At 39.4% G+C, this 17,586-nt stretch overlaps 3 protein-coding genes across 5 annotated transcripts in view; 1 reads left to right on the top strand and 2 right to left on the bottom strand.

The window, feature by feature from the left end:
- Positions 1 to 6,159, bottom strand: part of LOC129731616 (protein bark beetle) — a 77,275-nt gene extending 71,116 nt beyond the window's left edge. For all 3 annotated transcript variants that reach the window (XM_055691737.1, XM_055691739.1, XM_055691740.1), the window contains exon 1: positions 5,361 to 6,159. The gene's annotated coding sequence lies outside the window, so the exon portion shown is untranslated. The remainder of the gene's footprint in view (positions 1 to 5,360) is intronic.
- LOC129731620 (uncharacterized) overlaps positions 1 to 15,199 on the top strand; it is a 143,438-nt gene extending 128,239 nt beyond the window's left edge. Inside the window, exon 3 of the mRNA XM_055691747.1 lies at positions 14,250 to 15,199. Coding sequence (XP_055547722.1) covers positions 14,250 to 14,371 — 122 coding nt within the window. The 3' untranslated portion in view covers positions 14,372 to 15,199. The remainder of the gene's footprint in view (positions 1 to 14,249) is intronic.
- Positions 14,479 to 17,586, bottom strand: LOC129731619 (RNA-binding protein Rsf1). The gene is made up of 2 exons (XM_055691746.1): positions 17,415 to 17,586; positions 14,479 to 15,913 (listed from the first exon to the last, which is right to left on the bottom strand). Exon 2 carries the CDS (start codon positions 15,813 to 15,815, stop codon positions 15,228 to 15,230), a length of 588 nt encoding a protein of 195 aa, XP_055547721.1. The 5' UTR covers positions 15,816 to 15,913; positions 17,415 to 17,586; the 3' UTR covers positions 14,479 to 15,227.

Genomic DNA, 17,586 nt, shown 5'->3' with positions numbered 1-17,586 from the left:
GTTATTTTTTCTAAGTAAGAAGCATTGCATTTTGTAATAAAGTTCGTTTTTGTTGTAAGTTCGGAACAAACATACGAAAATCGTCTATCTGATTGTTAACACAAAAACTACCTCATGCCGTTAAAATCATTTGACAATATTGTATACAATGATGAAAAAATCCAGCAATTCACACCTCCACCTGATCCGCAACCAAACACTTTTCTCGGTTTTTGAAGTAGAATACTTCTCTCAGGAAGTTCGGCTACATAGGGATGTGAAATGAAAATCTAAAACCGAAAAAAGTGAAAAATATGTCCAATTTCAAATGCTAATAAATCGGTTAGTATTCGATGGATTTCCTTGGTTCTTGCAGCAATAGATTGGAAAATCTTCTAAGATTCTTCCCAAAATGCGATAATTGTAATTTTATTATTCACACTATTGTACTATTGAAAATAGTCAAGCCTTGTCAAAACGAAAATTTCGACCCCTGATTGGTCGTTATATGCTAGCTTCCCAAGCACGGTCGACAGAATCATATACCTTGCAATTGAAAACATGCTATTTGGCCTATATAAGAGCCTGTTTCAGCCGGAGCCGCTCATAACAGTTCTGAACAGCGACGACAGCAGTCTTCCCTTAGCAGCAGCGGGAGCGAGCAGTGGGTACCATCGATAGCGGAAGCGGCCACAACTGTGGCATGGCTGAGGATAAGCGTAGCAGTTCCAGCGGATCTCACCATCGATAGCAGCAGGGCCAGCAGATGCAGTTACAGTGGATACCAATGGCGGCCACAACTGTGGCATGGCTACGGATAGTGTTGCAGTTGCTCAGCAGCAGGGATCGGGTGCTACTCATTTTTTAGCGTGCAAAGCACACGCCGTTGGGAGACTGCACATAAATTTTTAAAGAGACGAGTAAGAGCAGTTCGGATTGCACTGTACAATCGTTTCCAAAGAGACAAGTAAGTGCAGGTAGCATGTCACAACACACTTTATCCGTCTCTTTCCGGAGATGTCTCTTACTCAGGGATCGGGTGCTACTCATTTTTTTTACGAGTAGAATGCACGATGTTGGGAGACTGCACATCAATTCCCAAAGAGACGAGTAAAAGCAGTTCGGATCCCTTTCGTGTCGTTCAGGAGACCTCACAGAATTTACCCCAGTATAGTGCAGAAAGACGTACCGTGACTGCGGGTAATTCTGCGCTGCACATTTTCCCGCGCACTCAACTTATAAAACTGTTTGCTACAGTAAATTTTACTAAACATACTTAATCTCTGTTCTATTATAGCAGACTATGCTATGCACATGGTAAAGCACACAAATCAACTGTGTTTTAGTAAAATTTACTGTTGAAAAATAGTTTTTTAAGATGAGGGCGCGGAAAACGTGCTGCGCAGAACTACCCGCAGTCACGGTAGTTTCTACCTCAGAAAATTTCTTGGGCTTTGTGTGCCTCTTTGTTGAGAGAGTTTTTGATCACAGCCAGTGATGCCACATATTCAGATTAATCTGTAGTTATACAGATTTTATTTTCCGACATTTTCACGCATAACGATTATCTGTGTTGTATGAGGATGCGGATCACACCTTTTCAATAAGTGAAAAATAAAACGTACAACGCATATTATTGTTTTGAAAGGTATGCTTCTATGTTGAACAACAGATTGAAGAAAATTGATCTTACAACACTAAATGAAGGCACAGCTTAATGCTTTTAAAGATAAATAGCACCTAAACATAAAGAGGCGTCAAAAAACATCTTGTACAGTAGACTTTAAAATTTAATTTAATTAACAACAAAACCCATGTTTATCACATATTTAAGAGAGGAAATTGTTCCTTTTCTAGGTGCTTTTTATTCTCTATAATTCGACGTTTTAAAGATATTGATTACGGACTTTCTCGACTTTCCAACGAAACCAACAAAATTAAGCAAGCTTTACATTTCTTGTGCAGTAGTTAAATGTATTCAAAAATGTGAGTGGCAACCCTGATTATGCCTGTGCCGTGTGAAAATTTTGCCCGTTTGCGGCTTCCTGCTGACTCGTAGGGGGAATAGGGGCATAATGGGCTCCTAATTCGGTTGCTGATTTAAGCATGGAAAACGACAAAAATTTAAGGGCTGTCTTCAGTGCAAAACTGCCATGATACTTGGCGGCTTGTTTCGTAAATGTCCCGTCGCGCCTTATGGTGGCCAATTCTGCCTGCAGTCCTTTTTTCTGACCGATTCGGCTTCAAAGATTTTTTAATATATGTTCGCACCATCACTGTAAACAAACACTGACTATGGAAACAGAACGACTGAAATAAGTCGACTGAGATGAATTTCAGGTAAATTTATGTGACAACACACCTTGTCTTATTTCACCCCAACTATAGGTGACCATTTCGCTCCTATCGAAATAGTTAAAGTTAATATGAGATTTTAACACTAATTATAGCTCAAAATCAAAACGTCACTGATGGTGAAATTCGGGGTACGACCGATACGTCATATTGATGTGTCTACATACTTGATTGAGCCACGACCGTATAAGCTTATTTTGTAGTGCGCAATAATAATAATTTTTCCAACATCCGGGAACCAAGTTGATTTTTTCAGTATATTTCCATGTTTTAAACAGACGAATCACTTTTGTTCTACATGAAGATATACTGTAGTAACTACGGAACAGTTCCACATACCACATTGTATTAAAAAATGCGTAGTTTCGCATATGAGAGGGGTGCCCATTTCACCCCGTGTGCTTACTATGCCCCTCATCCCCCTACACAGATTTTAATGCAACATTCGTAGCAAGTTTCGAACGCTTTCATTGCACATAATTGCACAGAGACATCTCCGGAAAGAGACGGATAAAGAGTGCTGTGACATGCGAACTGCACTTACTTGTCTCTTTGGAAACGAAATGTACAGTGCAATCCGAACTGCTCTTACTCGTCTCTCTAGAAATTATTGTGCAGTCTCCCAACGGCGTGTGCTTTGCACGCAAAAAAATGAGTAGCACCCGATCTCTGACTCTCAAGTATAAAATCTTTCTCTCCTTCGTCTCTTACTCCTTCCAAATATTGGAGACGTGCACAAAAATCTGCGAGACGCACGAAGATTTTTTGCACAGCTCTGAGTAGTTAGACGATCCCTGCTCAGCAGTTAGGCCAGCGTATAGCGGCCACAACTGTGGCATGGCTATGCATAGCGTAGCATCAGACAGCGACAACAGCAGTCGTCCTTCCTTAGCAGCAGCACTAGCCCTGTGGTTGGTCACCACGTCTCAGGAGCAGCGCGGTTTTTCTCAGCGTGTGTCGCCAGACAGCCATTATTCACCCCGTGTTGGGGCAGCATGGAGATTGCCATCAGGAAATCCAATTTTGGAAATCAAAATGCCTTTTTGAAGGCAAATAAACAAGTCATTGAAAGTTAATAATTTTTGTCAACGCAAGCAAGCATTCTGTGCTGGATCCTAGCAACTTAAATCTGTCGCACCCGTCTAATTTACTGAATGTGAAATAGCTTCCACAGTGCATGTTGTCCGTGTATCTTAATTCCCCCAATGTTAGGGCAGCTCAAAGGTTGTAATTAGCAACCGATTTTGAACCGCAAAATGCTTTTTGAAGTAGAATACTTCTTTCAGGAAGTTCGGCTACATAGGGATGTGAAATGAAAATCTAAAACCGAAGAAAGTGAAAAATATGTCCAATTTCAAATGCTAATAAATCGGTTAGAATTTGATGGATTTTCTTCGTTCTTGCAGCAATAGATTGGAAAATCTTCTAAGATTCATCCCAAAATAAGATAATTGTAATTCTATTATTCACACTATTGTACTATTGAAAATAGTCAAGCCTTGTTAAAACGAAAAATTCGACCTCTGATTGGTAGTTATATAATTGCTTCCCAAGCACGGTCGACAGAATCATATACCTTGCAATTGAAAACATGCTATTTGGCCTATCTAAGAGCCTCAGTTTCAGCCGAAGCCGCTCATAATAGTTCTAGACAGCGACAACAGCAGTCGTCCTTCCTTAGCAGCAGCACTAGCTCTGTGGTTGGTCACCACGTCTCAGGAGCAGCGCGGTTTTTCTCAGCGTGTGTCGCCAGACTGCCATTATTCCCCCTGTGTTGGGGCAGCATGAAGATTGCATTGAATTGAATTTTTGACAACACAAGCAAGCGTTCTGTGTTGGATCCTAGCAATTTAAATCTGTCGCGCCCGTCTAATTCACTGAATGTGAAATAGCTTCCACAGTGCATGTTGTCCGTGTATCTTAATTCCCCGATTGTTAGGGCAGCTCAAAGGCTGCGATCAGCAACCGATTTTGAACCGCAAAATGCCTTTTTGAAGACAAATAAACAAGTAATTGAAGGTTAATAATTTTCTGGTATCAACACAAGCAGACATTCTGTGCGGGATGCAATCAAATTCTGTTGCAGTTGTATAATTTTAACTTTATTGAGGTAACCCCCCACTGTAAGGGCAGCGCAAAGGCTATGATCAGCATAAGCGATTTTGAATAACAAACTGCCCTATTAGAACACCCTCACAAAAGCAGTTAGTTCGACTATGCAGAGCTAATGTGAAGTCGATTCAATCAATCAGCATGAACAAAATTTCGTCGTCTCCCAGCTGCTAAGTTGCAACATGATGCAACACGCAGCAGCGAGCAAACGAAATCGCTTGATGTTACAAGCCGCAATACGGTTAGGGGTTAAATGAAGTATTCTACTTCAACATTGCGGTCGTGGCTTTGCACACAACCCTCCTGTGATTTTTTTTTTATGGTAGATTCCAAAATCTAGGCTGTAACATACCGAAAAAGCACACCCAACGATTTCAAGAGTAACATACCGAAAAAGCACACCCAACGATTTCAAGAGAAAGTTTGTAAAATGTTGTAAATGATGTTTCAACAATTATCAGCACAAAATTACACGCGGTTGTCTATGAAAAAATCATATATTTACGCCAATGAGCAAAGCCGAGGTCAAAAATACTTCTGCTCAAATTATGCTACGCATGCAGCGCCAGCGAATTGTGTAGTGTTACTTAATTTAACCTACATTGCATTCATGCCACAGACGCCGTCCGGTCCGGACCGTATTTGTGAAACTTTCCCGTTGCTTGCCTTGCTCGCGTAGGTACCTACAATCTCTGCACACCGCCCTGCAGCGACAAGGGTTGGTGTGACTCATTACTCGCCGTACGTACAGCTATAAATGTATATTAAAAGGCCAGATTCATCTTGGCGACTGGCGCTTGCAAGGTCAGCTAAGTCGACATTCTGACGCCATCTCGCAGACGTTCATACAATTGGTGTTATGGGGAAGCCCTCTAACAGCATAAATGTATATAAAATGGTTGAAAAGTACTCACTATTTTCAAGATGCTACATATAATATTCAAAGAAACGAATCCACACCCTAAACTGTGTTGGGGTGTTTTCCGATGCAATTATCGTACAGCTACAACGTAATCGGAACCGATTCGCAATTTACGCACGCAGCGGACCACTCAATCAATGTATACCCAATGTAAACAGTTTTCACTTTTCCAGCTCCTTGCGATTCATCACACCACAACTGATATTCTTCTTAACTGATAAACGACATTTCCAATTGTAAAAACAAACTATTTAGTTGCTTCTGATACACACTTTGCAGCGCTATTACAATCAAACTGCGATTCCCCCAAGCACTGACTGACAACGCCCGCCCTTTGCCAGCTCAAGAAAACTATACATATGCTGTATGCACACACGAATCACTCTCATGCACTGCACTACACCTCGGAAAATGAGTTTTCATAATCAACAACACAACATTCCATCTGCTATCTTGTTTGTACGCTGCTGAATAAAGACACCTTAGCGCGGTAGCGTACCTGGGAGAAGGTAACCACAAAAACCTAGGAAAGAACGGCCGAAAGCACTACCACAGAAAATGAACGACAGAGGCTTTACGCGTCAACAGATTATTCGAATCGGCCAGCAGCAGTGAACTTTCGATGACCTTTTCGGAATCCTGAAGGCGTATTTTTGTAGCCGCAATCACTACCAGTCACTTGTTTTGCCAGTTTCAACTGAACTGCACTACTTTTGTACCGTTTGGAGATGAGTTTAACGAATATTTGAAAGTCAATTGCAGAACTAGGTGCGGCTCGCGAAGGTGTCGTAATGAAACTAACATCGCGTTAAAGCACAACCAACAGCGAAACGAACGGCCGCGGTGTCTGTGTTGTGGAGCCTCCATACCTTTACTTACCTTTTAAAACAAGAGAGAACCGGAGAGGTTGGCCTATCGTGCACCGTAGTAGTGTGATACCTACGTGATGGGTTGAATATGGCTGTGTGTTGTTACGATGGGGCTTCCCACCCACCATCACCACCTGCTGCCGACACCCCACCGATGTTGAATGGAAACTGGTCAAACCGGACTAGCAGCAGTCGCATACGAAAATGCTACACACTGACCGGTGTTGGTAAAGCAACCAACTTGGGGCTGCTCAAGAAGCAAGAAATGACGAATGTTGTGGATCTATTGTGTGGATTTGGATATCAATCCGAGAAAGGATATTCCAATGTGTGTTCTCGATATCATAAACCAATAGGATTTATACAAGGTTTTGAATATGTATTAGGATAGAAACTTGAAGGGGGGCATGTGTCTCATGGGCGTTGAAAGAATGACTCAGGAGAGAGGGTGTGGGAGTTGTTCATAATTGTAGTACCGTAAACTGGGGTGACTTTGATCACTGGGATGACTTTGATCACTGTACCTCTTTTTTGAAAATGTGGTAAAAAAGCGCTCGTAGTGCTTGGGACTTGTCGTAATCTTCACTGAATACGTGGATATATGTTCGCATTGCTACTACTCATGCATTTCCTGCTATTTGAAGAGTGTTTTTCATGCTAAAATATTAATTGAAAATGAAGTGTATTTTTGGCGATTTTTGTTGCATACAAACAATCGGTTCAAGCAGATCCAAAACAACAAGTTGCAATACGTAAAGTTTTTTTATTTTGTTCCCAGATTAGTTCTCAAGATGAACAAATATAACAAGACATTTTATTGTTATTTTTGCAAGTTTTTCCTCAAAGGCAATGTTGAGTCCCAATATTCTCCACAGTGTATTACATATTTCTTCTTAACAAAAACCCAAGACGTGAAGTAACATGCAAATTTGGCCCATTTCATAAGTCATATTCCTCGTGGACTAGTTTTTGATGATTTTAGACCACCTTCTCTCTCAGTGGATAACAATTCATATATATTCTAAAAATTTTGTATGAATCTCGTACATTCGCCATTATAAACTGTTCACGTAGAATGTGAATGGCCCCCAAATTGCTTTCCATATTTATAAACTCGTTTAAGGGGGGACCCTACTCTGGAAAGTCGAAAAATAATAAATTTTCGTATTTTTTTTCGGATGCTTAGAGTAGAGTGATGTTTTCGGATATTGTGGCTATTGATTAAGGTATATTTGAAGATATATTTTGCACGTTCTGGATACAAATATAGTGAGGATTACGCTGTAAGCAGCGCTTCTCTCGAAAAAATATTTTTTTTCAACTGGTGGTAAATATTTCTCAGCATCTACTGAACCGATTTTGCTGAATTTTTTTTTACCATGCAAAAATGGATTATCTAACTTGTTACGTAGCCGTTTTTTGATATCTAAGTTTTTCAATGTTTTATGATTTTTTAAATAGTGATTTTTCATGAAAAAAAACAATTTTTTTACTAAAATGGCCGCCATTTTGGCAATTTTTGGAATTTTCAAAAACGGCTACGTAACAAGATAGATAATATGTTTCTATATACTGAAAAAAAATTTCAGCCCGATCGGTCTACTAGAAGCTGAGAAAAACTTACCACCAGTTAGGTACTGATTTAGAGAGAGCATCCACGTTCCCAGCTGCCAACAGTGTAATACTCACTATATTTACATTCACGACATGGAAAATACATCTCCAAATATACCTTAATCAATAGCCAAACACTTCACTTTACTCTAGACAGCCAAAAAAATGAAAATTAATGATTTTTCGACCTTCTAGAGTAGGGTCCCCCCTTAAGCCGTTTAATGCTGTTCAATTTAGTGAAAGTAGCAAAGTGTTACACCTAATTCATCAAAACAATGAAGTGATCAAAGTCACCCCGGAATGATGATTGGTGTAAAATTTTTAGAGCATATTTAAAAACAGCAAAAATGTTGCTAAACTTTTGAAGTAGTGACTGAATCTTTTTCAATGCATGCCAGTACTTATTTTAAAAATATCGAATAATATTGTTTTCAGAATATTCTGAAAATATTTGAGATACAATCAAAAAAGTGATCAAAGTTACCCCAGTTTACGGTACCTACTTTAGTGTACTACTAGGGTAGCGAACGGCTTCGGTCGTGGTTTTCTTTAGCAGATTTTCACTAGTAATCTTATAGAGAAACCTACCGAAGAAAGTCACTGCCGAAGCCGTTCGTCTATCACTCAGCTCACAGCTGTCACCAGCCAAGTTTCACTCGCGTTCCATAATACCTAAGGGGCGACAACTGGCTTCTTACTCTTCTGCATCACTCACCTCGATGCACATAGGAGTATTTGACTCAAAAAGCTACATGATTTCCATTATTTTGTATTGATTTCAGTTGAAACATACCCTCATGCTATCCCAGAACCCATCGGTGCCTAATCACATACACCAAACGGTTATATTCCAGAGTTTTTCCACAGGTGATCAGTTTGAAAAATACGTGCTATTGTTCGGGTGGCTTGTAAAATTGAAAAATTCTATCAAATAGTTTTTTTTTCTTACGGGACATAATGTACAACATAAGGAGAATGTTTTTCAATACTTAAAATGCATGAAATAATCCCAGATAGTTTACGAAAAAAGTGATAGTGAAAGCCGACCGCGAAAAATCCATAATATTGTAAAATTAATTTTGTGATTTAGTAACCTTCCGGGCAAGTCCGGTCAAAACTTTATTTATTAACGGAAAGGTCAAAGCCTACTTAATATATACGGAAAGAAAAATTTTCCTCCTGGTTCCTCTTTTTTATTTCATTGACATTTTTATAAATGAAGATTTATATGAAATTTGTTGAAACTTTGTCTTAGATCATGTGTAAAAAGACACTAAAAATGCAGCAAGCGAATTTTAAGTAATTGTCATATCATTGGATTTTATATTGGAGGTGTGTCATGACGTGACGTACTACTCCTGGTAGGGGTCTTTAATGTGTGACAAAACGTGAAAATGAATTTTGTTCAAAATTTGCGTGACTTACTCAATAAATGTCACCTTGTTTTGTATTTTCTCTAGTTTTATTAGTTTTTATGAAAATAACACGTTTTTGATGTGAATAGATCCAATTACTAACAGTATAGAGCGAATTGGACTTTTGGCCAGCTTTTTGGTTCAAATACTCCTATGTGTGACGTACATCCATGGTAGGTATGTATTCGACAAGTCGCTCAACAATATTTTTTTTTCACTATTAGTCAAATAGCCGCGATTCGAGAATACGTTCTCGGAAATGAATTTAGTTTGGAACATAATAGCCTCTGCATATTCTATCTGCACTGCACTTCTTCCATACGAAAATCACAAGTGCGCTTTAAGCCACGAACATGGACCAAGCTTCGTGGCCTTAGAGGGCTACAGTATGATCAAGGTCCACTTCGTGCCGCGTCGAATTTTATTCGAGCAGAGCCTCCTCCGGAGTACAAAAAAGGCACGATTTCCCGGCATACGACCTCGAAGAATTCCTCTTCTAATGTCGTTCTCGGTTAGCCTAGGTGCACGCACTTGTCAACTACCTCGATTTCATCACCGCCAAGCTTAATCCGTGGTCGGAGATTAACATGGTCTTCTCTGGGGTAAATTGTAGGCTTCCGTGCATCATCCCGATTACGGAAATATCCATATTGAGTGATATTCGATAATTTTGGAATGTTTCCAGAGAACAGAAGTCGTCATCTTGGATTTCAAAAAGGACTATATTTCTGGCCTCTGGGTATCATTATGGTTCCAGAAATTCTCATATTATGGCCATTTATGACAGTTATTCAAAAACCAGAAGTTGCCATATTAGAATTCAAAATAGTGTTTTTATGTATAGGTCTTCACAAATATTTTTTTTTATTCAAAGTGCTTTTGATAATCAAAATTGGTTGCTTACCTTACCTCATCAATCAGCTCCGGCGTAAGTATCCCTCGCTGTTCGAAAAAGTCGTCTTCATTCAATTCAGGCGATGGCTGCAGAACAAGAGTGCCAAGTATACAGATTTTTCTGTATTATACAGATTTCTTGCCCACGATACAGAAATTATACAGAATACAGAAGTCATACAGAATGTTGATTTTGAAGTAGAATACTTCTCTCAGGAAGTTCGGCTACATAGTGATGTGAAATGAAAATCTAAAACCGAAAAAAGTGAAAAATATGTCCAATTTCAAATGCTAATAAATCGGTTAGTATTCAATGGATTTCCTTCTTCCTTGCAGCAATAGATTGGAAAATCTTCTAAGATTCTTCCCAAAAAGAAGATAATTGAAATTTTATTATTCACACTGTTGTACTATTGAAAATAGTCAAGCGTTGTCAAAACGAAAAATTCGACCCCTGATTGGTCGTTATATGATTGCTTCCCAAGCACGGTCGACAGAATCATATACCTTGCAATTTAAAACATGCTATTTGGCCAATATAAGAGCCTGTTTCAGCCGAAGCGGCTCATAATAGTTCTAGACAGCGACAACAACAGTCGTCCTCCCTTAGCAGCAGCACTAGCAGTGCAGTGGATACCAGCGATGGCGGAAAGCGGCCACAGCTGTGGCGTAGCAATGAATAGCGCACTAGTTGCAGCGGATTCCAGCAACGATAGCAGCTGGGTCAGCTGATGCAGGGACAGTGGATACCAATGGCAGCGTATAGCGGCCACAACTGTGGCATGGCTATGGATAGCGCACTAGTTGCAGCGGATCTCAGCATCGATAGCGGCTGATGCAGTGAGGCACTTTAGTGAAATGCAGTCTCTGTGAGATAGTGGGCACTAGTAAATGCATTCAATGAAAAGTTGACTTATTTTGACAACACGTGAGCCGTCTAGTTTTGAGTGTTAATTCAGCTTTTCTCTGTTTATTTTATCACAACCCAAGTAACCGTTAAGCCGTGAAAAATAGTTCTAGTTTGGTTCTATAGTTTCATATAGAAAATGTCTTACAAAGCCTAAAAGTTCTATATTCTACTTAAGGGCAGTTCAAAAACCACTTTTGGCTGCCCCTACTTTTGAACTACACCTATGAGAAAAATTTTGTTTATGTCTTGTTTTTTTTTTCTCGGGCTAAAAAAAGTTATTTGCTTTCTTGCTTCCTCACACCAACTGCATCCCATCGTATCCGACCAGCTAGCTGCTGACTCGTTGGTTTTTTTCGTATCGCTCTGTGAAATCGAAGAAGATCCAGTTTCAAACCGCGGTGTTGTTGCATATTGAAGGCTTTCTGGTCTGCTGCGTTTACCCGTTGCTCCATCGTCTCGCTCGGTGAAACATTATTTTTACAGCCTATTTAAATCGCAAAACCGGTAGCAAGTGAGTTCTCTTGTAATATACGAGAGTTCTCAAACTAAAATTGATGGTTTCTGCTGTTTTTTTTTTGCTCGAACTAGGAGAATACAAGAGAAGTACCAAAGATGAAACATTTATCTTACCAGATAGAACCGAAAGAGGCTGCGGAAGAGAACGATAACCTGACCACCAAGGTAAACAAATGCCTGTTGTTGCTGTCACACGATAATACGAAGCTGGATGCGTTGGCAGCATAGTTGTTTTAACAACCGGGTACGTCGTCAAACAACCCGATCAACGTTAAGTTAGTTGAATCACTTCTGCAGCCCGTGAAATGCCAATGTGGAATCCTTGGAGGACCGCTGCCGAGATGAAAATTTTATGAAGGCAACGGTTGATCGATTGGGAAGATACATGGTTGCAATCGTTTCAATAAACAAGGCGCAACGGTGAATCTCCAGCTAATCGATCACTTTTTTGATCGTGAATTCCTCCTGAAATGCTCCTGGACCGGAGCCACCCGCACTTTCGGTGATAACGAACCGAAGAGACTAGAAATGTTAATACGTAAAGTGATTCGAGGCAACTTGTTGCAGTTTCGTTTTTCTACGATTTATTTGAAACTGTTTTTCAAATATATTCTAAATACGGCCGTTCTATGAATTTGATGAGCAAAAACACATATTTCTGTTTTAATCAATATCACATATTTTTTATTTCTTTAATGCATTCCCTTATTTTATAGGTAGAGTATGATGTTATGATACACTGTAATTTCTTCATAAACTTGTTATACAGGTTAGGAGCTATTTTGCCGGAAGAGTATGATGTAATGGTACAACAAACGTTTCTTCGTGAACTTGTATAGCAACTAACTTACAAACTCCAGATTATAATAAGACTCTTGGTCATAGAAATCATCAACTTCAACAGCTTGGAAAGCAATTTCGTGATATAAATCGGCATTTATTTGCTTATCTGCTACTGATTGCATAGTACTAGTGCGTAGTTTGATTTTATTACAAAACGTTCAAAATTTCGTAACTTTCTTCGTTAACAGCTACCCTTCAAAATGTTTCGCCACTTTTCTATTCTATCCATTGTTTTTTTTTTTTCGGAATTTATGTTGTTTATTATTGGAAACGATATGCATTTCAAAATCGTAAACATTCACGTATACCTTACTTAGCCTAAAGCTACAGGGCTTGAAAGCTCTAAAGCATAGCTTTATACACCCATAAAGGGTCTATTTCACGGCTTCAATTCTACAGTGCTTATTGGCATTTGAAAATATTATATACAGCTAATATGCACTCAAATGCTGTTGTGTTTCTTATATGGCTTAAAATAGTGCTTGATGGTTACCTGGGAAGGAATACTTTGTTCACACTGTCAGTGATAACGCCAAAAAGTGTTATCGGCATCTTACCAACAAAAACCTGATGATTAAAGCGTTAATGTTTTCTCTTGAGTGAATTTACATTTTTAACATCCGAAAAAATTTCATCTCAAAATTTAAAAATTGTCAAGCCCCAACCATGACAAGCAATTAACATATTATTGAAAATGGTCAATCCTTCTTGAAGCGCAAAATTCGATTGGTCTGATTAGTCAACGTTTATTAACTAGAAAAAACGACTGACACGCAAGCAGCCGGGTTATCTTTCTTGTATAAGTATTCTACTTCAACCGTGCGGTCGTGGCTTTGTAACAACCCTCCTGTTATTTTATACAAATTTGTACAGAATTATTGTGATGTTTCACAAAATGTTCGAACTAAAAAACTGGTAGCTCTCTCCAGGGCCGGCGACACACTATTTTAGCGACCGGGTAGTAGGGAATAAGGAAGGTTCATGGGTGACAAAGGCGCAGCCAGAGAGGGGCGACCTATACATCAACAATGGGATGTCAATGGAATGTATAAGTGAAGTTTGATTTTTTAATTTAGCACATCGATATTTAGTCGATCCGTCTCCTTTAACGATGGCAGATCCGACCAGAATACACACTTAGATTTTATTGCCGAGAACTCAACAGCTGATAAATTCAGCGAACTGTTTTACAAGTTTTCGGTAGAATTTTCATGAACTTCGGCAGGCGAGATGTCATTACTTGCTGGATCACGGTAAATCGATATATTTGCTGAATGTTCGTCGAAATATATTGCTGATATTTGTTAAAAAGTTCGCCGAGCTCGATCAGCTGTTTGGAAGTTTGCCGAGATGAACTAAGGTTGCACAAATTACGATTGCTCAAAATTTCTACATTAAAAACCGGAAACCCTTTTTATTAGAGATACTCAGAGAGAGAGAGAGAAAGATATTTTGGAGCATTCCTAATTTATTGTTTAGTAATAGAACATGAAAAACGTGTGAAAATAAATATATTCTTTTTTGTACCTAATTGCAATACCTTGCAATGTGTTACCTTTCTTGTTCGTTTGGCTCAGATTTTCACATGTTCGTTTGGCTCACAACATTCTCTTCGCATATCTCTCCCTCTGAGTATTGCTACTTTTTATTGCAATAATATCGATTAGAGCTGGAAAACTATCGATTTTATCGAATCATTGACCACTAGTATTCTTAGCGCCACCATACTGCGTATGGCGACATGCTAAAAAACCGTTGCGTCTTTTTACACATGAAGCAAAATTAATTTGTAATTGTTTTTTTTTTTATTGATACAACAGCAAAGGAAATGATACTCTCCACGGCAGAAAACTACCTTATCATCTCCTTGCAGAAAATGACCTTTGCATGTATCCGGAACCAAGCAACAAGGCCAGGCTCAATTCAGATAGAAATGGATTAGGTGACTCAGAGTTAAGACTGAATGATAACACTAATTAAAGCTGAGACACATGATGAATGGACATTGAATAAGGACTATATTCTCACAATGTAGTAAAACGAGTAACGTGAAGTGTGATTTATTTTATTATATGACTTTCTTATTAATACGATTTGAAAATATGTGCTATTTTCGGAATAGGTTAGGTGTGCTGAGTAGTATTCAAACAAAAAGGAACCTGATAAACCTACAGAAACGTACCAGTATCGATGCGCAACCACTTTTTGCGATAATTTCTTTTTGGTTTTCTTCAGAAGATATTGCACCGCGCGCTGTTATCATTTGTGCAGTTGTTCTTTTTTTTTTCGAAGTGAATTTGATGAAACGAAATTGCGTTGTATCACTTTCTACATGCATTTGGCTTATAATGCAACACAAGAGAGTACAATTTTAGTTTTGCCAAACTAACCAGCCTCCAGAAGATGTCGAACAATCGTCGGAACGAGATGGAACATTAATACGCTCACGTCATTTCTATTTTATATATTAAAACACATATAAAACAGCATCAAATATAATCGTTTTCATCTAGAACTTTTTTTCTTCATGTTGGTATTCCATTAAAAACAAAAATAAATTACGTTCAATGCTACAGAATATTTTCGTAGATGTTTGGTTGTGTCAAAACTGTGTGCCAGATTAGTCCCTATAGATCTAAACTGTACGAGTTTGAATTTTAGGTTGTGAGATAAACAAGATGGGGCATACTCATATCCTATGCTGGTTTTGGTGCTAGAAGTTACGCCAGGATACTTCTAGTCAAACTAATCAATCTTAGGGAAAAGATGATAGCTTAATCAATTTATCTTACACACACTTAATATCTACCGCGACCGCCAACGGGTGACCTTGATCGGAACCGGCCACCACCTCCGCCGCTGCTTCGACCGCCGCCATAGCTGCTACCGAAGCCACCTCCGTAACCATCACGACTCGAATCACGACCGTACCCACCGGACCCTCCCGATGAGCGGCTGCTTCCATAGCTGTCGAAACGACTTCCACTGCGGCTTCCACCCCGGAATCCACCGCTGCCACCATTTCGGTAGCCGCCGCCATCGCGGAAGCCACCTCGAGAGCTAGAACGGAAACCGCCACCACCACCGCTGCCGGAGCGTCCAGGCGGCCCACGGAATCCACGTGATCCTCCACGGGAGCTACGACGACCCTTCGAAATCTCCACCCGAAGTTTCGAACCGAGGATGTCCTGACCGTTGAGGTTGTCACATGCCGATTCGGCTTCCTCTTTATTTTCGAACTCAATGAATGCGAAACCTGGAGGATTGAAAGCTACCCATACAGAGTTCAATTTACCGTACTTGGTGAATTCTCCCTCGAGATCCTCCTTCTTTACTTTATCGGTGAGGTTGCCGACGTAGACTCTAGTGCCCTTCTGTTCGCTCATTTTGCTTGTTCAACTATTTCAAACGACGGGTGTGCGTGCCTTGCGTAGATGTCGACGAAGCCCTGTTTCGCAGAACGTCGGTTTCGTAGAATGCGATACTGTGAATTTGATTAGAATAGTGGTTCGTAGCAAAATAAGTTACTCAGGAGGTTAGGATTTATAGTTGATTTTTTGTTGGTGTTGAACATAGGCTCGATGGATGTGTAACTGAATTGTCTCTACTGTTAGCATCATAGGTATGTATCTATGCTTGCGGCGAGGGTAACAGTAATATAGAGTTTGAAAGCTACTCTTTTGCTTGCAGTGATGCTTCAGTTAACACATGCGTCGTAGATTGTTGTATTCGATTTGGTAAATGTGTGTGCTTCAAACAAAACATTCTGTGTCGTAGAACGTGGATCGCTAGGAAGGTTGTTTGGTGGCAATCGAAAATAAACAGATGAAGAAGATAACTGCACATAAGAGTAGGATTTTTAGGTAGAAGGCTGTTATACAGACATACGAAGATTCGGAGAAGCGGAGTTGAGGATTTTTTCTCGCATGGAGCAGGAATTTGCATTCGGTCGCCATTTTCTTTTTTCTATTGCAGTTGGATATGTAACATGTTATGTGCGCATATGCGAAATCTAAACTCGATTGCGATGATGCTAGTTTGGTTGGCGGAGCATTTTCATTTTTTCGTTTTTTTTTTACAGGCAGAATAACTAGATGTACTCGAAGGCAGTAAGGAGAGCTTTAATACGTCACAATATGAGGTTTAAGCACGAACATTTATATCATTTATATTGTGAAAAAATAAAGTATGAGTAGGAGATGATCTTAGTAAATTGTCTGTCGGAAGATGAATTTTTATACGTAGGGTCTTTCCAGACAGGTACATCGAAAGAATAACATTAGTTGAGCGGTAAGTCGAAAAATTAAACCAAATCCATGCATTGTAGAAAAATACTAGCTCAAACAACTAAAACGGCACCCTGAACACGGAAAACTATGTCAGAGTGCCGAATTCAGAATTGCGTGATCGTGTCTTGTTTCTTCTTCTCATTTTCTCCAAGAAATATATCGATTATTCGCTCGTTGCTGGCCAAAAGGGCGGAGCACTCTTTGCTTTCAGGCTCAGTTAACTGGTTGGACGATGAAAAAACATTTAAAGCCGATGATCCTCAATTTTTCAATTGATTATTCGTAGAGCGATTTTGAACAGAGTTGAATTTCTTAATTTGAAGAAGCTGAAAACGACGCATACGAAGAATAATTTTACCGAAGAAAACGCTATATTTTGAACTTCCACAAATATGGCTAAAATCGTAGCGAAGATATCGTAGTTAAGCGTTAGCGACGTTATTTTTATTTTACTGACTGATTTTGAGCTCGAAGTTTAATTTAACTTTCCACAGATTTTTCACTGCATCTCCAATATGGCGTCGTTCTTCGTTTCAACAAGGCACGCACAAGCACTAATCATGGTTTCGTTGCATAGAATGAAAAAATCAATAAGTTTCACTACTACGGAAAAGGAACTAAAAAATATTGTCGTAAAAGCAGCTCTGATCAAGAAACGTTGAAATTATTGTTTTTGTGGTGGCTGAAAGTTGTTACCGTCGCAGAAGAGCTTGCTTCGTTGATGCAGAAGTGGGCGGCGGCGTTAGCAAAGATGGCGTATTCTACTGAAAATTTCTCTATTTTTCACCAAAATGCCCTATGTAGCACTGTTCAGACACGATAATTAACACTTTTTACGTCCGATGGAGTCGAAAGCCGAAGTCAGAAT

Source organism: Wyeomyia smithii, chromosome 3 (genome assembly GCF_029784165.1).
Source record: "Wyeomyia smithii strain HCP4-BCI-WySm-NY-G18 chromosome 3, ASM2978416v1, whole genome shotgun sequence".
In the NCBI taxonomy this organism is placed as follows: Eukaryota; Metazoa; Arthropoda; class Insecta; order Diptera; family Culicidae; genus Wyeomyia; species Wyeomyia smithii.
Note: the sequence above shows the minus strand (reverse complement) of the source record. Positions and strands in the feature narration are given on the sequence as shown.